Consider the following 23,840-nt stretch of genomic DNA (forward strand, 5'->3'; position numbering starts at 1 on the left):
CCTGAAGCTTAATGTTCAAAACAGGCTTATTTCTGCTGGGGGGAGATGGGGGGGGGGGGGGGGGGGCAGCAACAGAACACCAGTGTTTTGAAAAAAAGAAAGAAAGAGATTAATCTGGACAAGAAATCTTGATTACCTGTTATTGGATTAGTGTAGCTGCTGTCACTGCCCATAGCCTTCTCCTTGTTCACTGGTACTGCACCCCCCTCCTCTCTCTCTCTGTCTCTCTCACTCACTCTCTCTCTCCCCTTTCTCCTCACACTCATTTCTCTCTCTCTGCAGGTGGTCTCCATGGTGCTGACACGCCCACTGTGGGTATGTTAGATTTAGGAGGCGGCTCCACCCAGATCACCTTCTCCCCTCAGGATGAGGTAAGGAGGACCGAGGGATGGATCACACACACACACACACACACACACACACACACACACACACACACACACACACACACACACACACACACACACCTGCCTTCACAAAGCTCACCCGCCCCGCCCCCCTCTTAACGAAGCCAGATCTGTTCTCTAAAGCAGCAGAAACTACCAGGATGGACTCCCATCTTAGAGGCTTAATCCGCAAATGCCACGCTAATCCCAGAGGGCTGGTAAATAAACGCTGTCGGACATCAGTTTGGAGAAGGGAGGGAGGCTGATGGAGAGATGGTGGTGGGGGGGGGGTCTTGTTCCTTAACTAGGTCAGGCCTCGTATACGAGGGATTGAGGACCAATTTACCATGTCATTACACTGCTTTTCAAAGACTTTAAACTCTTTTCCCCGACGAGCCCTTCACGCCTTAGGGGTGAAATTGGTTTGCAGATTGCGAGGGGATCTGCCCCCCCGCTCCCACATGTACTTTCATCTAATGCAGATCCTTTTTGGTCAGTTTGAAGTCCGGCGTGGGGGTAGAAGTCTATTGTATAAAGCCTCTACCCAGGAATTTGAAAAGGGCTACGACGCGACAAAAACTGAGATAGACGAGATAAAGCTGGTCTCACTGTGGGTCCGATGCTCTTCCAAATACAACATCTGACCCACAGCGAAACCAGCTTCATCTCGTCTATCTCAGTTTTTGTCGAGATGCTGAATCACTCTCTTGTTACGGTTTCTCTCCAGAAGACCATCCAGACCTCCCCCATCGACTACATCACTTCCTTCCAGATGTTCAACAACACCCACACACTCTACTCACACAGGTACTGCTGCTATACTGTCAACAACACCCACACACTCTACTCACAGGTACTGCTGCTATACTGTCAACAACACCCACACACTCTACTCACACAGGTACTGCTGTTATACTGTCAACAACACCCACACACTCTACTCACAGGTACTGCTGCTATACTGTCAACAACACCCACACACTCTACTCACACAGGTACTGCTGTTATACTGTCAACAACAGGCCTTCGGGCTCTACTGGCTGCTCTATTTGCAATTCTCAGTATTGAGAGCTGGAGAAAGTAGCCTGAATGATTCCCAGTAAAAATTACTGTAATGCTGTGTGTTGACTGAACCTGTGTGTGTGTGTGTGTGTGTGTGTGTGTGTGTGTGTGTGTGTGTGTGTGTGTGTGTGTGTGTGTGTGTGTGTGTGTGTGTGTGTGTGTGTGTGTGTGTGTGTGTGTGTGTGTGTGTGTGTGTGTGTGTGTGTGTGTGTGTGTGTGTGTGTGTGTGTGTGTGTGTGTGTGTGTGTGTGTGTGTGTGTGTGTGTGTGTGTGTGTGTGTGTGTGTGTGTGTGTGTGTGTGTGTGTGTGTGTGTGTGTGTGTGGTGTGTGAAAATGTTCTAACCAAATGAAGTACACCTGGTAAGCATTTTTAAAGGCCCTGGTAAGCATTCCTGAAGCAGTTCTGTGTCCTTTTGTCAGGGTTTATTTTGTCTGCATGTTGCAAGTGCAGTTATTCTGAACCCATGATTGCCTTTTTAACTCCTCCTTGTACCCTATTTGACTCTCTCTCTCTCTCTCTCTCTCTCTCTCTCTCTCCGTCTCTTGCACAGCTACCTTGGACTGGGCTTGATGTCAGCAAGACTAGCGATCTTGGGAGGAATCGAAGGACAGCCTTGTATGTCGTTTTTTATTCTTTCTTTCTTTCTTTCTTTCAATTTGCTTTCATCTTTGCCTTTTTTAAAGACCCTCCCCACCCCGATAAATAAGCCATTATCTAATCCTCTAATAACGCAGACCAAGATTAATTCCTTGCCTGCCAGCTGTTGCTGTGATTTGGCTGATGCCCTAGGCTTTAAGAACCACCACCATCAGTGTCCGCAGTTCGTTCTCTCTCTCTCTCTCTCTCTCTCTCTCTCTCTCTCTCTCTCTCTCTCTCTCTCTCTCTCTCTCTCTCTCTCTCTCGCTCTCTCTCTCTCATATATATATATATATATATATCTCTACCAGGGAGGATTTACATTGTATATAGTTTTGAATTCTAATCAGATTTATTTTGTTTACCATACATTGTATAATGTAGTAATTCTCAAGTCGTCCTCCTGCTATGTTTCTCTGGGAGGTTAATGGGGACATTTTGAGGACAGTGGCATCTTAACGTGTTATACTCGTAATGCTCACAAGCACGTTAGGAACCAGACAGAATTTAGAACTGAATAATCCCCCCTCCCTTTTTTATTTTAATTGAATTGTATTGTTTATACTGTAGCTGTCAGCTGGCCTGAAATTCAGTGATGTTGAATTTATGATTGTTTTTAATTATGTGTTTTGAACAGTAGGGGGAGGCACTGAGCTGGTCAGTCCCTGCATGGCTCCAGAATACAGCGGCCAATGGGAGCATGCAGAAGTGGTTTATACTGTGAAAGGGCAGAAGGCAGGTAAAGTAAATGAAGATCTCTCTCCTCCCGACACTAGCTTATGTCAAGCTCAGGTTGGGATTCCGGGTGCCATTTTGCTCTTACGTCATGCTCGAGCCGGGTTGGGATTCCTGGGAAGCACGACATAAGAGCAAAAGGGCCGCCGTGTGAATATGGTCAATAGTGGTCACTTAGGGCACCACCCCGATCTGAAATATAGCCATGTCAATCAAACATGTTATGTTATTATGATATTGTTATTAGGGGTGTAACGATGCATTGATTAATCGAAATGCATAGATTCTAATGTGTTAGAATCGATGCATCGATTTGAATATGTTAGAATTGATTATAATCTAAATTAATCGAGAAAAGAAATGTTATAATTTTTTTAATGTTTTTTTTTTATTGTTTTTATTGACCTATAGTCCATTCATGCTGAGTGAATCAGTTCCCCCAGCCACATTTGTGTATTCAAAATGTTTTGGGGAATTAACTGATAGAAAATTTATTGAAAATGTATTTAATCTAATCGTGGTCAAATGAAGAGATTTCATGATGCATTGAATCGTTGCCTGAATAATCGGAATCGGAATTAATCGTTGTGAGGTCGCATCGTTACACCCCTAATTGTTATCCTTTTTTAACACTTTCCGTGCCATGGGTCCGGTTCCCCCGGAACCCTGTTGAATGCCAATGAATCCCGTTGTATTTTCCCAATGGAGCTCAGAGAGAGTTTGCAGTGGTAACGTGAGGCTAGATTGATGAAATATGAATGGAAATCGCTAATAAAAAAAAACGAGATCTCTCGTCGTTGGCACTCGACAGTCGGCATGAACTAACGAGAAATCTCGTCGCTGGCACTCAAAGTGTTAAAGGGGAATGCTACCCAAATTTAAGAATTCCTGTATGTTATTTCCATGGAACTGTAGCGCTGTTGTTCCGTGTTGCAGGGGAGCCCCTTTACGAGTCGTGCCTGAACAAGGTGGAGAAGGCTCTTTATAAGAAGGTGAAGAAAGCAGGAGAGGCCACTGACCTGGACTTCTACGCCTTTTCATATTACTATGACAGAGCAGTGGATCTGGGAATCATAGGTAGGAATCTACTCTTCATCTCGGGACAGTTTGGTTGAGTGATCATCATCCTTCAGGGATCTTAACCCTTTGAGGTGTGTCAGCGACCAGACTAGAACTGAACCCTTTCACTGCCACACTACCAAATGGTTAACCCTTTCACTGCTACACAACAAAGGGTTAACCCTTTCACTACCACACTACAGAAGGTTAACCCTTTCACTACCACACTACAGACTGTTAACCGTCTGTAGTGTGGTAGTGAAAGGTTAACCTTCTGTAGTGTGGTAGTGAAAGGTTAACCGTCTGTAGTGTGGTAGTGAAAGGGTTAAGGTGGAATTCTGTGGAAAACATTTGGAACAACCTCACACCACAAAGGGTTAAGACTTAAGAGTAGAACACACAACGGCACCAAATACTGTAGTAGAGGACTGAGACCAGAATCTTGTATTTATGTTTTGGCCTTTTCCTGTGTTTAGCATTGTTTCCTAGCAATGGGGGATTATATCAATGTGGTCTGTGTCTCTAATTATCATATTGACTCATCAGTCTAGTCTCGAGTTCACAAGATCTTCCCTCACTCAACTAAGCCATTCTGATTTGACTGTTTTGCTGACGTGAATATGGCACTGATTTGCATAACTAACACCCCCTCTATGGTTGACAGCGACAGCAGAGCGAGTGGAAATACCTTCACTTCCTCAAACAGAGAGGCAGAGAACGAGCGAGAGGGAGAGAGGGGGAGAGAGATAGAGAGAGATGGAGAGAGAGAGAGAGAGAGAGAGAGAGAGACACACAGAGAGACACACAGTAGCTTCTGTCGGGGAAACAAACCGCGCATGGGGAAGCAGTGGCACACACAACCTGGACAGCACACGGGGAAGCAGTGGAGAGATAACTTTATGCTCCGTGTCTCTCTCCCTCTCTCTCTCTCTGTCTTCCAGCCAGTCGCAGACTGTGGGTGACTGTCAAAAGCGCTTATGGGCGGAGCCCAGCCAAAACTGCTTGAAATCTTGAATCTTGAAAATTTAGCTTTTGAGTACTTGATTAAAAATATAAAACAATGCATTTTTTCGAAAAAAATACTTTACAGATGTGTTCCATAGACTCACAGGAATTGTGTAAAGTTGCCCAAATAGTGCAAGGAGTAGCAATGCATGGGACCTTTAAAAGTGGATTGGGCCGTTATGTCTAATAATAATGAATCCTGAAAAAAGATGATTTATGTTTAGTGTTTCCACTAAATCTGCTGTGGTTCTGCAGTGAACCAACATGTTATTTATTTGCTTTTCAAAACCACAGGTCTGATACATACTGTATATGCTGTGCCTACGGAAAATATGATGACTTATCAAAATGACGCTCGTTACTTTTGGTTGCTTATTACTTTAACCTCTTCTCTCTTCAGATGAGAAAAAGGGAGGCACCGTTCAGGTCCTTGACTACATAGATGCTGCCAAAAGAGGTGAGATGGTGCCATCGTGTGGTGGATCTGCTGTACTGCAAGAACTCAGTGGCTGGGATGTTTTGAAAGACATTATATTATCTGTATTTTTCAATCATAAGTCAGAACACAAACGGTTACATGCCTATTTTTGGAGGCACCTTGTAGATCAGTGTTATTTAAAGTATGGGTCTTGGGAAGATTGAAATGGGTCCTCTAATTATTTTCTGGAAGTAACGTTTGAATCCTAAACCCTCTAGTCTAATCCACTGAAAAATAGAATGTTGAAAATAGTCTTGTATAGTTAGCACTACAGTCTAAATATACAGTTATTTATAAGAATCATAATAACAACCATTTATTACATGGCGTTTTCACATTCGCCGAAATGCTTGCTTGTGATTGGTCAATAGCGCTCGTCAGAGGTCCGTTATTACTTGATAACGGACCTCTGCCGAACAATAATGACCGCTGTGCGCAGCTGTAGCAATCAAGCCCACTGTCATCAGTGCAATCAGACCACAGACCTGCCGGCTGCCGCCCCGGCGATGACAGCGGGAGCGACAGAACAGAACTGCATCTGCATTTGATCTCGTCTTGTCGATGGTGTAAAATGAATTAGGTATATTGTTAGTAAGTTAGCCATGTAATAAGCGGGATAATGTATAGCCTATACTCTGTCATTGTCGCAAAATAATTGACCTTCACTGACGTTTAAAACACCTCGGCGAGGTGCCTCGGTATTTTAAACTCTGTCAATTATTTTGCGACAATGACCTCGTAGCTATACATTATCCCTTACATAATAGTCAGTGTTGGGTTATAAGAATATTTATAACTGTAGTAGAGCAAATTGACCATGCCCAGTAAATAACCCAAAGTAGTAAGTAGCTAGAAATAAAAATGTCCTCCAGCGAATAGAACAAAGAACCAGCTAACCCAAAAGCACGTTTAAGTCTATTGTTTAAATCTATTGTATCCTCATGTTACGGTTTTATATTTTATCCCAGTGTGCAATGGAATGACCGTCACTCCTGACAAGAATCCGTTCCTCTGTCTGGATCTCACCTACATATCTGTCCTGCTGCAAGAGCTCGGCTTCCCCAAAGACAAAGTATTTAAGGTGAGAGAGAAGGGAATAAATTATATATACATATGCTTACTTGAATTTAATTCAATATTGACTATTCTTGAGTAGAAGTTAATGGGGCCTCTCAGGGCAACAGAAATGCAAGGGACATTGGGTCCCTGAAATGAATGGAGAAGATGAGTTTATAGAGCAAGATCCTAATGTTAATGAGGTGGTCTCTACCCTCTTCACCATTGCAAGATGTCTGCGACGATGTCATGGAATACTATCATTAGGAAGAGTAAAAAATAAGGAAAAAGCACTATAATTGTGCTCTTCAAATGATCCTGGGTCAGTTTTTAGACTGTCTCCCTGAGCTGGACACCAGAGCATCAACACTCAAGTCTGTGATGTGATCAAGTTACACTTTCTTGGAGTTGGTCCTAGACATTTACATCCAAATTAGTTTTATTTAAATGTAAGTAAACTTTATTTTGTATAGCACCTTTCTCAGATAAAATCACAAAGTGCTTCACAGAAGTAAAACATAGCAACATAGAGATGAACGCACTACACATAAAACAATTCTGACACATCGTAAGCATAGTTACAATTAAATAACTAAATATGAGTGCAACTAAAAACAAAACAACAATTATAAATAAATAAACAACGTAGGACTTACAGCTCTGAATCAGAAAAGGTTCACATCCCAGTGAAATCACCATGGTTACTGTCAGTGTCCTGAGAGTTAAATCACCATGGTTACCATCAGTCTCCCAGGAAAATCACCATGGTTACTGTCAGTGTCCTGAGAGTTAAATCACCATGGTTACCGTCAGTGTCCTGAGTTAAATCACCATGGTTACCATCATAGTGTCCCAGGAAAATCACCATGGTTACCATCATGGTGTCCCAGGAAAATCACCATGGTTATAGTCCTAGTGTCCTGGGAGTTAAATCACCATGGTTACCGTCATAGTGTCCCAGGAAAATCACCATGGTTATAGTGTCCTGGGAGCCGTTCCACTATTCGTGGTCTATGGAGCAGCTCCAGGATTTGTCTCTTGATTATGTCATCACTAGTCCGCTCATCTTAAAAGAACCAGTTCATGGATGTCGGAAAAATAAATAATAGCACTACACAAACACTGCAAATGACTGAATAAATAAAATCGGATAAATGTTATTATTTATTGTTGTTCTTATTTATAGTTTGACATTTGATTATTGTATATATTGCAAGAGCCAGTGGATAAACATTCCACTGCTCATCTTACCAGTATGATGTTGCGTGTGACAAATAAAACCTTGACCTTGCAGGTGGACTTGAACAGCAATCATGTACATTGAACCCTGCCATCCAATTAACAGTGAGCAATCGCGCTGTTTAAATGGTCAACTCTGCACCCTAGGCTTACACAATCCGGGTGAAGACGGCATTCTATGGCATTGAAATGACAGTGGATAAATAAATAAGAACTAATGCTAATCGCGTGGATATATCTGTGGAATAGACTGTATTAACATATTTATACCGTCTTGTTCGCTCCTGCCTGGCCGCCTGAATACTTTTACCAACGGATTTCCAGTTCCGCGTTCTGCGCTCTGATTGGCCACTGACGTTTCTGGTCGTGCCAATCGTGTGACGCCGTTTCTTTCACCGGTTAAGCTTAGGCACTCTTTCGAAGTTGGTTAAGGTTAGTTTGTCTTAGAGCATGGCGATAGAACACCAGCCCTGATTCCACTCTAACCTTAACCAACTTCGAAAGAGTCGCCTAAGCTTATCCAGTGATAAACTAGGCGTTAGGTAGTTTGCTGCTGTTCGAGGCGGAAATGGGCGCGTCACACGATTGGGCGCACATGTCACATGACCAGAAACGTCAGTGGCCAATCAGATCGCACCAGAAACCTCAGTGGCCAATCAGATCGCAGAACTGGAAATCCGTTGGTAAAAGAATAGACGCTGCCTGGCCACCTGTTCAGCACACACGCGCGTACTGTATAGTCTACCTGCGTAATGAATGAACAGTAGGCTTATATTCGAATGACTTGTTTTATTAGATCAGATACTGCGCTGCCCTATAGTAGTACAGTACGTACAGTAATCTTAGCGTGACATCTCCAGAGTCGGGCGTGAGCGGACCTGTGCGGCATGTCCACAATCGTTTGAGGTTTCAGTCAATCTTACCACCGCATACAAATTTCCTACATTTCTCATGGCAGTTTACTACATTTAATGCAGGTCGATGTCAACCAACATGCCAAGCACCCTTTTGTGGCACACCGGTGCGCAACGACTGTGGAGTCTGGTCCGCTCACGCCAACTCTGTGGAGATGTCACGCTAAGATGTGTACTGTAGGGCAGCGCAGTATCTGTGATCTTGTAATAAAACAAGTCATTAGAATATTAATATAAGCCTAATGTGTTCATTAATTACACAGGAGGAATTATAAGGAGCTGCCGGAGGCGTGTCTGTATGCAAATTAAGTAAACGGGAACACGCATTAAAGTTTGTCAATGAGTGACGTATCTCATTGTGGGCATCGCAGCTGTGATCATTTTGGCCACTCAAGACAGCCTCTCCACGCGTTGGTGAATCTGGGTGTAATTATCATCAAGTTTCTCTTATGACCTTCCAAGGTGGTTGTCATAAGAGAAATCTTATGGCAATGTTGGTCAATAGACCTCTCTTGGTAGAGTCTGAGGCGTGGCCAGCAGTAGCAACCCCTCTATCCCCACTGAAATCCAACCCACACCTCAAAAACCGTAGCTACCATGTTATCATTCTGTTGCCTAGAGGTCACTGTTTGACATTACTTGTTCATATTCATGTTGCTCTGGTTCCTGTGCGTCATGCTGCAGCTTGCGAGGACCATCGACGAGGTGGAGACCAGCTGGGCTCTAGGAGCCACGTTCCACTACATCGAGTCACTCCGGACACAGTGAAGCGGATCCAACTGCACAGAAGGGCTGGATTATTGGACTAGGTTTAGGTTCACAGTGAAACTGGATCGTTCACCCAAGCGGAATGCAAAGCAGGGGTGTGACAATAACACTCGGGACATGTTTTGGATACATGGTAACTTGTCACAAATTGAAATTGTGAAAACTACATTTGTGATGGAAATGTTTCAGGCTAATGATCATCATAAATTGTAACAGTCGAAAGGTTGTGCAGTCGGACGTTCATGATTAAGGTGCAATTGGACCTCTTTTCTTCCCGTAAGGAACAGCTGTGATTGGGAGGATCAAGAGGGTGGGGTTTGAGGTCAATTAAGAAGCAATGATGTGAATGTCATTATTCACTTTCATATCATGATATACAGTATTGTCACACCCCTTGTGCAAGATTAAGTGATCGAACGTGAGAGAAAATCAAACCTCAACCAGATTTTTATCAAATCAACACACCCACCAGGCTAGTCATGAAATGTAGACCACACACCAACCAGGCTATTCATTTTACTGGCTCCATTATCTGACTTTATTGTATTTCTTGAGCCATGAAAACATCTGCAGATTGTTCCAACATATTCATAAGTGGTTCTTAGCTAAACTCAAATCGTGTATACACAACTATTAACATTATAGCATTGTTTGTTCACAAGACAATCAAGTGTTGTGTTCATAACAGCCGTGAGAGGTTTTGAAAAACGAAGAACCACTTCAGTTATGAATGATGAAAGCCAGCCCCAGATGGTTGACGTGCTCCACTATGGGGCGCACCAACGCCTAGTACTACATCTTGAATGTCGGTTGAGTACAGATCAGAGCCATGACGACATTGAGATGTACCCATTGAAGGTCTAAAATGCTTCTGTGCCAAAAATGCAGAAAATTAAATCTCTTTTGATTATACATATTGGAGGAAATTCTCAGATACTGATGCCTTGTTTTAGCACGATATTGGCCCAATACCTGATATTACCGACATCTCCATCCCTAACATGTAAACCTTGCATTCAGATTTGAACACAAGTGTCTTTAGACTCGAGATAGGGCTCCGAGCTACATTTACAACACCCCCAGCTTTATGGGGAAAATAACTACCCATAAAAGCTAGCTTGAGAACATTTACAACTGCCATTAAAAAGGTGGCTTTGGGCCCTATCAGTTTACAATAGGTTGTGAATGGAGTTTCAATGTGTGTGAACGGGCGCCTTGGATGTAGAAATGACATTTAAGCTGGAAATGTAACTTCAGCCAGACTCCGCCCTCGTTTCCACGTGCTGGGAATACATCCGTCTCTGGGAATAATGTCCTCAGCGATCGTACTTATGTTTTCAATTGCCAACTTTTGCCCAAATGAGTTTGTTCTCAACCTCCAGATGTATTTGTATCCTTATATTCATTGTATTTTATATGGCAGCAGGTATGATTGTTTTTGTACTCTTTTTTAAGGAATGTCATTTGTATTAACTAATCTAGGTACCGATGTAATCTGAGGAAGCATGACCAGTTATTTAAATAAACAATATTGGGTTATCAATGTACAATTAGAGTAAAAAAAGAAAGCACAAAAACATTACCTCATCCTTTATTTAAACCATCTGAGAAATATTTTGCATTACAAGTTACATTTAAAAAATATATATAAAGCACTTTAAGAGGTTCCTCTAGTTTAAAATACCATTTTCTTTGACACAGTACCACAGGCTCTAAAGCGGGAAGATCATTGTAAACATGCTGGTATATTTCTATACCGAAAGGTTAAAGTCATGGGCTTGAGGGGAAATGTTAGCTTGAACAGTAGGGAGTCACCAGTCCCCAGGGTACCATGTCACGATAGTATTGCTACCCTTTTCCCAACTGCAAATTAAGTCTCCAACGGAACAGTAAACATCTGCAATAAAAATATATTATACATCTGTTCTACACGTCTGTTCTTTTCACTTCCAGCAAATAAATGTCTATACTTGGGCGTCTGCGATACGATATTGCCACCAGAAGTGTGGCGATACTGCACTGTATAGACTTGTTCCCCCCCCCCCCCTACTTATAGGAAGGCGTCGCACCACTCCTTCAGGCACTGGGAGCAGGCGCCCGCTTGTCTGACGTTGGCCCCGCTGGTGTCCTTCAGCCAGTCTATGAACAGCTCTCCATCCTTCCTCAGCAGCAGGAACTGGCCCAAAACCACATAGGCCTGAAAGAAGTAGAGGCTCCTTTTTAGTTTTGTAAGTTTTCACACAAAAGATTCAACGTTTACAGTGTGGCAGCATCTTTATGTATTGGTAGTCGAGCATAAAGCACAGAGTTTGAGCTTCAAACACAGAATGTTGGTTCCAATGTGTTGCCTGGCAGATGCCAGATTGTGGCCATATAACCGTCGACAACCTAACGAGACTTTGATCTCATCCTCAAAAACAATCCATTTAGAAGTAACTTGAAGGAACATGCCAACTTACTTATTTGCCATCTACAGAGAAAAAAAAGAGTGTATCTGCTTGTCTAACTCCAGGGTAGATGGCAAATGAGCTAATTTCCCAAAAATGTGGTGTTTCTTTAAGGAATTCCAGGCCTTGACTGAAAAATCAAGCACTTCAAGGACCTTGTGCGAACCCTGCTGATAGTAGGGCAGCATGTGGTAGTCTACACCCTCCCCAGACCGACAGTAGGGTAGCATGTGGTAGTCTACACCCTCCCCAGACCGACAGTAGGGCATGTGGTAGTCTACACCCTCCCCAGACCAACTGTAGGGCAGCATGTGGTAGTCTACACCCTCCCCAGACTGACTGTAGGGCAGCATGTGGTAGTCTACACCCTCCCCAGTCAGACAGGACAGTGAAACGACCAGGAAGGGGATTGGAATAACGACTAAATTGAGGTGGTAGGAGCTAAATACAAGCCTGATGTCTCCACAGCGCATCACTAGAACAACCCAAAAGTACAAGTTAGGGATGAGTGCGAGTAATCAATTACTTGCCGTTTCAACTGAATTCAAGTGGGTTTTCAGAGTACCAAAAGTGCTAGTTTTTATGCCACTGAAACAGGAATCTCACGAAGTGTTTGTTGTCACAGGAAGACAACACTGATCAGCTGTGGAGCATTAGAGGTACGCAAAACTGTTGCGTTGAAAGCTAGCTTTCACTTCGCATAGCGTTCATAGACTTGATATGGACATGCCGTTCCATGAGGGGAGAGACCTGCTGCAGACAGAGTGGAGTTAATGTAATTATTCCAAATGGTAACCGACTGTTTCGACTGACCATACGCATTAAGCATCAGGTATATTGCTGTGCACCGTTATGTCCGCAGACGGACATAATAAAATCAGTAGTGTGTATGGCTCCACACAATCTCATAGCTGCTGCCATGCGTTTTAAGATGCTTTCTCAAAATGTATTTCCCTAAACAAGTACTCAAGCACTAAGGTAATCCATGAGTACTGGATCTGGGAAGACATTACTCGTGCCCATCCCCAGTACAAAATGTGTGGTGTCATTCAAATCAACTCACTTTGTCAAATCCTTGCTCCTCGAGCTTCTTCCCCAAGACCTCTCCGATCCCCGACAGCGCCGTCACAGGCTTCTCACCCATGGGCTCAGCCACAAAGTCCCTGTGTTTCTGTGAGGTGGTCGACATCGCTGCTGGAAAGTGAAAAGGGGAGTATACTGTCAACTATACAGACAAGTATATACCAGCCAGGTTATTTTGCCCGCCACAAGCATGTACACCAATGGCATACAAAGCACAACCTGCTTGACAAGCTGCTTGTTTATTGAAACCTTTGTTTTATCCATCCAGTCAATGGTCATCGGGATGTTGTTAGAACTCTTTTTTACTGTATTCTCAGATTAAAAAATAGTTTAAGGTGAAAATCCTACTAATCCTACATGGCCTGAGGGTTCATTTTAGAGTTGTGAACATCAAACCTCCTAAAGGACACAGGATACCCAAACAGGGATATTAACCACTTATGCTGGAACAGTGGAACTGGCCCCAAATATGACAAGACGTACTTTGCAGACACTCGAGTTGTTTTCCACTCCAGTGAGTTACAGTGGATGTTGGCACAACGCCTCTGGCAGAGCAGTCAGCCGTATGCAAGTTTAAGCTCAAATATGTCCACAAAGGCCCCATTCATAGTCAATGGAACATCTCCAGAAACGGCTCCTTGTTGAGATAACCGGTTGGTTAGGCCACCTTATTTGATGTTCAGCTGTCCCAAGATTATTGGAATAACATGAATTCTGTTCAGGGTGTGTGCATTTTCACCAAAGAGGCTGGATATACAGTACGAAGGTGGGAAGACGGGCAGGAAGTCCTCCTCACTGAAAACTACACACGTCATTCAAGTCATGACTTGTGCAAATAGCAACAAACTGCTTAAATATCAGGAATGTCAATTTCAATATTGTAAATTCATATTTTCTCAATTGTATGTAAAAACTAGCCAAATCTTTAGCCTTTGTTTTTTTTAAATAATAAAAAAACAGGTGAAATACGTCATCAGTATGCATTCAAAATATAAAAGAACCCTTTTCAAAATATCCAATGTGTTTAAAATGTTAAATGTTTCTAAGACACTAAACATGGCAAATCTGTTGCTCAATCAAATAAGACTCCTCTACCAGACACAGCTAGTAGAGTTGATGGAAGTAGCTAGTAGGGAGTTACAAGTCTTGCTTCCTGCGTTTTCACTTTGAATGAATCAGAATGAATGAAAACTTTATTTAACAGATTGCAGAATGGGTACAATACAGTACGGCTCAATACACACAATTGTTAAGGGGATGCAGACCTGAGAAAGACGTTTGTCTTGTTTCCATCAGGGTCCCCATTTTCAATTCATAGACATTTATGACATACACAACATACATGACATTTATGGCATAGGGACATATAGGTATTTAGTACTGATACATTTGTGACATAAACGGTATTCAAATATACAGTACTGTTACCCCTAGATCCTGACAGAGTATATACATATGATGGGGAGGGGACTGTACATTAGGAGGGGGTGGGAGAGAGATATACATACGGCAGGGAGGGAATATACATGCGGTGGGGAGGAGACTGTCTATTAGGAGGTGGTGGGGGTTTTGGGCATTTACGGTGGCCAGTTTCGAATTGCAGCCTCCCGTAGGTGCTCTTTAAGAGCGGTTTTGAATGTGGGTAGGGATTCACATTCCTTTACAGCTTTGGGTAGGGCGTTCCACATTGATGTGGCATAATTGCGAAACGTATTTAGTCCCTTGTTTGAGCCGAATCCGGGTTTAACATGATTTGTTGAGCTTCCTCTGGTGTAGTGGTTGTGGTATTCACTGACCTTTGGGAGGTATTTTGACATGTACATGGGTACCTTAGTCGTATAGTGTATCTTGTAGACCAGGCCCATTGCAAGTTGCTGTACTCGGTCGTCTACTCTAAGCCATCCTAGGTTGTCAAAGTGGGCAGGGGTGAGGTGGGCTCTGGGGGTAAGGTCAAGTAGTAGTCTGACCAGTTTGTTTTGTGATGTTTGTAATTTTGTTTTAAGCGCCTTTGAGGTGCTTTGGTACCATGAGGTGCACGCATAGTCGTAGTACCCTTGAATGAGTGCTCCTGCCAGAGTCTTCAGGGTATTCTTGTTTACCAGAGGAGATCCGGTACAGGAATCTAGTTCGTTGGTTGACTTTTTTTATTACATTGGATGCCATTTTGTCACAGGAAAGATTTGCCTCTAGGATGGAACCCAGGTAGGTAATTTCGTCTTTCGTTGAGACAATATTGTCACCCACTGCAACTGAGAAGCCGTCGGTCTTGCTGAGTTTGTTATTTGAACCGAAGAGAATGGACTCCGTTTTGCCCATGTGTAATGATAGTTTGTTATCAGCGAGCCATATGCAGATTTTGCCTCGTTACGAGCTGAGGGTTTTTTCAACCTGCAACTTGTTCTTGTCAGAGACCAGCAGGGCTGAATCGTCCGCAAACAGGAACAAGTTGCAGTCACAGGCTGACGACATGTCATTTGCATAAATTAGGAAGAGTAGCGGTCCTAGTATGCTTCCTTGTGGAACACCACAGCTCACTGTGAGGGGGGGGGGGTAGAGTACAGTTTACCTCTACCATCTGTTCTCTCCCCTCCAGGTAGGATTGCATCCAGCTCACTGATAAGCTATCAAAACCTGTAGTAATGTCAGCTGGTTATTATAAGCTACAGACCATAGACGTAAGAAGCGTTCTCTTCTCTTTACTAAACAGGTGAAAGATATTAAAAGATATTTACCTGAATGACGACACGAGCTCTGGAGTCTGCAGCACCTGCGTTACAGTCACGTGTTTCAACAATGGGCGCGAAACAGTCTAAATCTCCCACTACACATGCAAAGGTAAACAAAAAAAACATTCGAGCATACATTACAGAATGCAGTATAACGTAAAGTAAATATTTAGACGATTAAGACGAGGATGCGAAGGTGTATATAGACTACTTTATCGTTACCTGTTACAATTGGAGACATACGCAGGATATAAAAACCTAAAAACATTCGCTACAAACGCGAAGCCGGAAGTCGAGATGTAGCCGCGTCGACGTAAAGTTAGTCGAGTCCCGACGACGTCAAGACGCATATAGAATTTCCGCTGATTGGTTGACCAATAAGCGACCGGCTCGAGCCGCGCTCCCGCCCCCCTCTCTCTCCGCCCGAAATAACGGGGCGTGTCCAGGGCGCTTGTATATTGATTTTCCCTAACGGAGTTGCACTTCCGCGTTCGGTTTGCGCGATCTGATTGGTCCGTTCCCCCAACTGCAAACATCTGTCACTCACCTCCAGGAAGAAAGCGCTGTGTGTGTGTGTCACTCACCGTCACAGCCTTTTAGGGTTTAGCTCTAAAACATTATAACCAACATAATCCCCTTCCTCTGTTCGGGATCAGCAGCATCATGGCCACGCCGCTGAGTGACCAGGACAAGAGGAAGCAGATCAGTGTTCGAGGGATCGCAGGACTGGGCGATGTCGCCGAGATCAAGCAGAGCTTCAACAGGCATCTGCATTTCACGCTGGTCAAGGACCGCAATGTGGCGACCCCCCGGGACTACTACTGCGCCCTGGCGCACACCGTCCGGGACCACCTGGTGGGGCGCTGGATCCGAACGCAGCAGTACTACTACGAGAAGGATCCCAAGGTAGGAGACGTGAAGATGATTTGAAAATGGGGGACCCTGATGTAAACAAGACGAAAGTCTTTCTCTGGTCTGCATCCCCTTAACAATTGTATGTATTGAACTGTACTGTACCCATTCTGCAATCTGTTAATAAACTTTTCAATCAATCAATCAATCAATAGGAAACGTGAAGATGATTTGATCCAGGAAGTGATGGTTGTCTTTGATTGATTGATTGATTGATTGAAAAGTTTATTAACAGATTGCAGAATGTGTACAGTACAGTACAGCTCAATACATACAATTGTTAAGAGGATGCAGACCTGAGAAAGACTTTCGTCTTGTTTCCATCAGGGTCCCCCATTTTCAATTCATCATATGACACACATGACATACAGATAGACAGTACTGCTACATCTATACATTTATGACATACCAGATTTTCAAATACAGTACTGTTTGTGATACTAAAAAAATCCAGAAGAAGAGTATATACATTTGACATAGAAACTGTGCATTGGGGGAGGTTGGGTAGGTGGGGTGGGGCTGTACATTGGAGGTGGGGGGGGGGGGGGGGGGGGGGGTTGGGTAGGGGGGGGGGACACTGTACATTGGAATACTGACATACATTTGACATAGAAACTGTACATTGGAGGAGGTTGGGTAGGTGGGGTGGGGTTGGGTGGGGCTGTACATTGGAATACTGACAAAGCCATGCTTGGTCTTTATTGTACAACTGGGTTAGGACATTTGTAGGGGCCAGTTTTGAATTGCAGTCTCCCGTAGGTGTTCTTTGAGAGTGTTTTTGAAGGTGGGTAGTGATTTACATTCCTTTACAGCTTTGGGTAGGGCGTTCCACATTGTTGTGGCATAATTGCGAAACGTGTTTAGTCCCTTGTTTGAGCCGAATCTGGGTTTTACATGATTTGTGGAGCTCCCTCTGGTGTTGTGATCGTGGTATTCACTGACCTTTGGGAAGTATTTTGACATGTACATGGGTACCTTGGTCGTGTAGTGTATCTTGTAGACCAGGCCCATTGCAAGTTGCTGTACTCTGTCGTCTACTCTAAGCCATCCTCTAAGGACCCTGATGGAAACAAGACAAACGTCTTTCTCAGGTCTGCATCCCCTTAACAATTGTATGTATTGAGCCGTACTGTATTGTACCCATTCTGCAATCTGTTAAATAAAGTTTTCATTCATTCATTCATTCATTCATTCATCCTAGGTTGGCAAAGTGTGCAGGGGTGAGGTGGGTTCTAGGAGTCAGGTCAAGCAGTAGTCTGACTAGTTTGTTTTGAGATGTTTGTAATTTGGTTTTTAGTGCCTTTGAGGTGCTTTGGTACCATGAGGTGCAAGCATAGTCGTAGTACCCTTGAATGAGTGCTCCTGCCAGAGTCTTCAGGGTATTCTTGTTTACCAGGGAGGAGATCCGGTACAAGAATCGAGTTCGTTGATTGACTTTTTTTATTACATTGGATGCCATTTTGTCACAGGAAAGATTAGCCTCTAGGATGGAACCCAGGTAGGTAATTTCATCTTTCCTTGTGACAATATTGTCACCCACTGTAACTGAGAAGCCGTCTGTTTTGCTGAGTTTGTTATTTGAACCGAAGAGAATGGACTCTGTTTTGCCGATGTGTAATGATAGTTTGTTGTCGGCGAGCCATATGCAGATTTTGCCTAGTTCCGAGCTGAGGGTTTTTTCAACCTGTAACTTGTTCTTGTCAGAGACCAGCAGGGCTGAGTCGTCCGCAAACAGGAACAAGTTGCAGTCACAAGCTGACGACATGTCATTTGCATAAATTAGGAACAGTAGTGGTCCTAGTATGCTTCCTTGTGGAACACCACAGTTCACTGTGAGGGGGGGGGATAGGGTACCGTTTACCTCCACCATCTGTTCTCTCCCCTCCAGGTAGGATTGTATCCAGCTCACTGATAAACTATCAAAACCAATTGCTTTTAGCTTGTCAATCAGAATGGTGTGATTGACAGTGTCGAAGGCCTTTTGTAGGTCTAGCATGACCATGCCGCAGTATTTGCCCGCGTCCACCTCTTGCTTGATGTGGTCGTTCAAATAGAGAAGGCATGTGTCAGTGGAGTGGGATGTTCTGAAGCCAGATTGGAATTCGTAGATTAGATTTTTATCCGTAAGGTACTTTTCGACCTGTTCGTATACTATTTTTTCCATGACTTTCGAGATGGATGTAAGGATAGAAACAGAGCGGTAGTTGCCTGGGTCTAATTTGCTGCCCTTTTTGTGCAGGGGTGTTACTCTCGCTATTTTGAAGTCCTTGGGGACGTGTCCCTGTTTTATGGAGAGGTTTATTATGTGTGTGATGACTGGGGTGATGGCGGCTGCTGAGTCTCTGAGGAATTTGGAGGGGATGTTGTCATGGCCAGTGGCCTTGTTCGGTTGGAGGGCACTCAGTTTATTGAGTACCTCATCTGTAGTTACCATTTCCAGTTTGAAATCGTCTTTGTGGACGCCTAGGTTCTTGTAGTATGCTACTATGTGTTCTACCCCATACTGCCCTGAGTGGGAGGGTAGTTTGTTTACCAGTGTTGTGGCTATGTTTGTGAAGAAAGTGTTTAAGTAATTGGCTACATCCAGTTTGTCTGTGATGAGCGTGTTGTCCGTCTTTATGTTTATGTTTGAGAACCTGGTTTTAAGTTTTTTACTGCAGCCTAGTTGATTATTGAGTAATTTCCAAAGTTCACATGGTTTATTTTTGTTTTCCTCAGTTTTGTCATTGATGACATTTTTTTTTGCAGTTTTTATCATGGAGTTTACGTCATTTCTTAGTCTGTTTCTTTCTAGTTTGAGTTCAGTCACGTGGGCTTGGAGTTCACGGCTCGTGCTTTTGGTAAGCTTTGACTGACTTTTATGAAATTCAGAGCATTTTTTGTCTCTGGCTTTCATAGCGGTCATGTCTTTGTTACATTGATTAGATTCGACCAAAAATGTATTGTCATCATGCAGCTGCACAAGTGCAGTACAACGAAAATAAGTTTGGCATCCAACCCGAGTGTAAATAACAGTATTTAGTGCAAATGTGCAATAGTACAATACTACAATGGTAATATACAATTACAGCAAAGACCAGCCAAATTTCCCTCGGGATGAATATACAGTATTTATATTCTATTCTATTCTAATGTACAGGTGATTAAACTGGGTATAACATATATGAATTAGTACTATTGTTGAGTACTAGTGCTAATCAGATGTATCTACAGAGTTGTTACCCAGACATTATAAACAGGCCTCTATCTGTAGCTGTGCTTGCAGTGATAAGCCCCCCTCTCTAAGTCCACAGATATCTACACTGTCCATCTCGGCCAGGGGTTGTGTTCAAGCCAGGTCTTGTCAACAAAGACTTACTCCAGAGTCTTGTCATGCATGGATCATAGGGCTGGGCGATATGGAAAAAAATCATATCGCGATAACGATATGATAATTTTATTTTATTTCTCGATATCGATAATTATCGAATTGTTATAAGTATAAAATTTAAAAAAAAAAAAACAAAAAAAAGAAGAAAAAAAAATTTAACAACAGATGTATGTTTATTTTGCAGCAATTCTTTGTCATTGCCGCCATCTTTAGTGTTACATCCCCTCACACTCCAGTTCTCAGGCTGCAGCTGGTTTAAAAGCTAAAGTAAACCGGCTTCTCTGCTGGCTGTGGCTCCAGAGGAGTTGAACAGTTCTGGCTCTGCTAGTTTATTTTCGATCTTTTGGCGCTTTTTTGGTGGACAAACCACCGCACATGTGCACTGTGACTCGTGACTGGAGTCTAGTTCTGCTAGCACACATAGCCTACTGTGTACAGATGGTTTCAAAATGTATTTTAAATTAGAAAGCAAACAAAATAAATGGACAAGAGAAAAAGAAATCTGAATTTGGTCAGTATTGTCATTTGGACAAGCAAAGCCATTACTTTAAGTTGCAGGCAAGAAAGACAAGTCTGTCCACTGTCTCTGGTTTTAAAACGGCCCTGTTGCAGGTAAAAAAATATATATATATAAAAAAAAAAAAACGATTTTTCGATTTTTTTTTAATTTCGATATTCGATATCGATTATTAAAATATATCGCGATATTTATTGTTATCGTTATATCGCCCAGCCCTAATGGATCATTAGACAAAAACAGCATGCTCAGCATAATGCATGGTGGTTAAACCAGCAAAGACCAGCATAATGTGCATGGTGGTTATACCAGCAAAGACCAGTATAATGCATGGTGGTTAAACCAGCAAAGACCAGCATAATGCATGGTGGTTATACCAGCAAAGACCAGCATAATGCATGGTGGTTATACCAGCAAAGACCAGCATAATGCATGGTGGTTATACCAGCAAAGACCAGCATAATGCATGGTGGTTATACCAGAAAAGACCAGCATAATGCATGGTGGTTAAACCAGCAAAGACCAGCATAATGCATGGTGGTTATACCAGAAAAGACCAGCATAATGCATGGTGGTTATACCAGAAAAGACCAGCATAATGTAGGGTGACCATATTTTGATTTCCAAAAGAGGCCATGCTGGCCCCAGCCTCGAGATACTTAATGATACTTTGCACAATCGAAGCGGGCATGGCCACCTTCATTTCACTATGTCTTGTGTATGTACTGTATGTGATGAATAAACCTTATGAGGGCCGACGGTCCACTCTACTGGTTAAAGTTGCTTACTCGTGAGTAGTACGTTCATTGATAAAGAAAAATTCCTCCACACCTGAAAGCCGTAAATATCAACTTGCGGGCTCTTTCCACAGCAAAACGGTAGGCAAGGCACCCTGGTCTAGAAATGCAGGCGTCAATCTATGTTGTTTAGTCTATCTGGTCAGTACTGCTCAGCACTGTTTCAAGATGCACAATGAGCTCTTCTGAGAGTATTGTTGAATATAGATACACAAATGTTCTAGAATGTTTGATTATGACATCATACTGTGACATAGGGATGGGAATCGAGAACCGGAACCGGTTGGGAACCGGTTCCTAATTGTCTGATTCCTGGAATCGCATGCCTCTGTGACTATTGATTCCTCTTATCGATGCCATGTTTTTCTGACAGTTGCGCATTTGAAAACAATAACGTTAGTGTTACACATGCAGCCATAGCAGACTATTTGATTCCTTGACTAAAACCTAAATGAAAACGAATGCTTTCACTGTATAAATATTTTCCCATTTCATCCATTTTAGATGATCACAATAGACTGAGGCTGCAGCTAGTGGTTATCGCGCACATCAGGAAAATCCTTTCACGCTAGCACAGCGGGGGTAAACTGACTCAGGAAAAGGTGAACGAGTGTCACCGAGCAGTCACTAAATTTGTAAGGGCTCGAAATTGCGACCATTTTGGTGGGGGCTCAACAATAAATGACAATCGGAAATGTCAAGTTGCATGTTGTTATTCTAACCAGCTTAGTTCTGTTGCATTTCCAATTCATTTATTTAAATTATACATTTATCAGGAATCGATAAGGGAATCGATAAAGAATCGGATCGATAAGCAGAATCTATAATGGAATCGTATCGATAAAATCTTATCAATTCCCATCCCTACTGTGACATCACAAATGTTCTAGAATGTTTGATTATGACATCATACTGTGACATCACAAATGTTCTAGAATGTTCTATTAATGACAAATAAGACTGTTCAATGACTTTATCTAAATTAGGCCGTGAGCCAGTGGGTTGGTCGTTACCATCTTGGGGGACTAACTTTCATAGTGATTTTTGGGAAGGTATACACCCCTGCTGCTAGAATATATGTGATAGCAATGCAGCAGTTGCCTCCAAATGTGTGCTATCACAGCTTTTATAACACTACCAATCATATCTTTCAGGCCTCCTGTCTGAAATTACATGCCCCAAATGAATCATGATAGCTCCTGAACCATAAGGCCTATAAGCATGTTTCTGGTCTCCTTTGATAGGGAACAAGCTAGGACATATGAATCCAGTGTAAGTAAACCCACATCTATTACCATTCCAGAGTAAATGGAGATACAATGAAGGAAAACATCATATTTTTACCCTCGCCTGGTACATAATCTTAATTTAAAAGGCAATATGACCATTATAACCATTAACCCATGGATAATAATGCAACTGAATGTGTTCTCCTACTCCTTGACTACAAATCGAACTCTGGATGTGATGAAAATACACAAAAAATACAACACTTATGATACAGTTTAAAAAGGTATACTCAGATGATGTAAATGTTTTGGCCATGGTTACCGTTTACATGTTGACTGTTTGTTGGTAATTTTACTCCAAAACACAATTTCTTTCAATACTGCCATGTTACAAAAACATAAATCTCCCCAAAACATTGAAGTAGTAATAAAAAACAATGAATATTGATCAATATGCACATTCAACATTCATATAGGGCCACAGAGTGTCATGCCATGTGACCTATCAATGTTTTCAGCCCAGTTAGACCTATACAATGATATAATGCTTATTGGTTTTCAGAAAAATATTTGTTTATTTTGGAAAGTACAGACAGTTCTCAGTCTCTATCCGTGGCGCTGTTGGTGGCGCTCTACAATTGGTTTACTGTTAATAACCTAGTAATCATAATAATTTTCCCAAGTCTTCCATGTCTTCCACATCTTCATCAGAACTTTCCACACTATCTGAGGTGGATGCCTGGTGCTCACAGTCTGCCAGTCTACACATGTCAGTGCACCTGAGGCCATTTGCAACACATACATCTTGGGAGTGAACATTTCTTTGGACAGTTACAGGCCAGTAGATCCAGGACGGCATCGGGTGCTGGCTGTCCTTCCGTTCAGTCCACCACCAACTGTTCAGCTTCCTCTTCTCTCTCCATCTTCCAGCCTCTGCCAACAGGGCTTGGCACTTGTGGGTCCTTCTCCAAACATCTTCTCCATATACCAGCCTGGTAGTTGGCTCTCTGTGCATGTTTTCTTAAGCAGTCCTTGCATGGTGGGAGTTGATGACTTTCAAGTTCACCTTTTTTGGCACAGAAAAGGTGATATATGAGCTCATTGACGTTGGTGGTTGATGCTTTTGGGGCATACAGGAGACATGTAAATGCCTCTAGTTTGTCCATCAGCTCTGGGGAGAGATCCCATTCCTGACCCAACTCTGAGAATGTGTCCTGATTTTGCCTGTTGCTGGTCAGAATTTTTAGGGCACTTGTCTTCCCTTTGCCTGCAAAAGCACTTACAGTGTCACATCCTGTATATGCATGCAACCCGATGAGAGCCCTACACACCTCTACGCCAACAGTGGCAGCAACCTTCCTGATGTCCACAAGCCTTGCACAGGATTTACTGCCACATCTGGAACAATGGGGCCTCAATC

The 23,840-nt window shown here is 42.8% G+C and overlaps 3 protein-coding genes across 3 annotated transcripts in view; 2 read left to right on the plus strand and 1 right to left on the minus strand.

The window, feature by feature from the left end:
* Window positions 1-11,257, plus strand: part of entpd6 (ectonucleoside triphosphate diphosphohydrolase 6) — a 33,900-nt gene extending 22,643 nt beyond the window's left edge. The window contains exons 7-14 of the mRNA XM_084322091.1: window positions 283-371; window positions 1,114-1,193; window positions 2,000-2,064; window positions 2,723-2,824; window positions 3,757-3,897; window positions 5,285-5,341; window positions 6,331-6,443; window positions 9,256-11,257. Of these exons, the coding sequence (XP_084178217.1) occupies window positions 283-371; window positions 1,114-1,193; window positions 2,000-2,064; window positions 2,723-2,824; window positions 3,757-3,897; window positions 5,285-5,341; window positions 6,331-6,443; window positions 9,256-9,339 (731 nt within the window). The 3' untranslated portion in view covers window positions 9,340-11,257. The remainder of the gene's footprint in view (window positions 1-282; window positions 372-1,113; window positions 1,194-1,999; window positions 2,065-2,722; window positions 2,825-3,756; window positions 3,898-5,284; window positions 5,342-6,330; window positions 6,444-9,255) is intronic.
* A 121-nt stretch (window positions 11,258-11,378) lies between these two features.
* On the minus strand, window positions 11,379-15,937 carry LOC311234848 (barrier-to-autointegration factor-like). Its single transcript, XM_084322092.1, has 4 exons — window positions 15,818-15,937; window positions 15,602-15,690; window positions 12,850-12,980; window positions 11,379-11,536 (listed from the first exon to the last, which is right to left on the minus strand). The coding sequence occupies exons 3-4, from the start codon at window positions 12,973-12,975 to the stop codon at window positions 11,390-11,392; spliced, it is 273 nt and encodes a 90-aa protein (XP_084178218.1). The 5' UTR covers window positions 12,976-12,980; window positions 15,602-15,690; window positions 15,818-15,937; the 3' UTR covers window positions 11,379-11,389.
* Window positions 15,938-16,153: 216 nt separating this feature from the next.
* The window catches only part of pygb (phosphorylase, glycogen; brain), a 109,008-nt gene continuing 101,321 nt past the window's right edge, over window positions 16,154-23,840 (plus strand). The window contains exon 1 of the mRNA XM_084322210.1: window positions 16,154-16,501. Within this exon, the coding sequence (XP_084178336.1) occupies window positions 16,259-16,501 (243 nt within the window). The 5' untranslated portion in view covers window positions 16,154-16,258. The remainder of the gene's footprint in view (window positions 16,502-23,840) is intronic.

Source organism: Notolepis coatsorum (genome assembly GCF_963971535.1).
Source record: "Notolepis coatsorum genome assembly, chromosome: 9".
In the NCBI taxonomy this organism is placed as follows: domain Eukaryota; kingdom Metazoa; phylum Chordata; class Actinopteri; order Aulopiformes; family Paralepididae; genus Notolepis; species Notolepis coatsorum.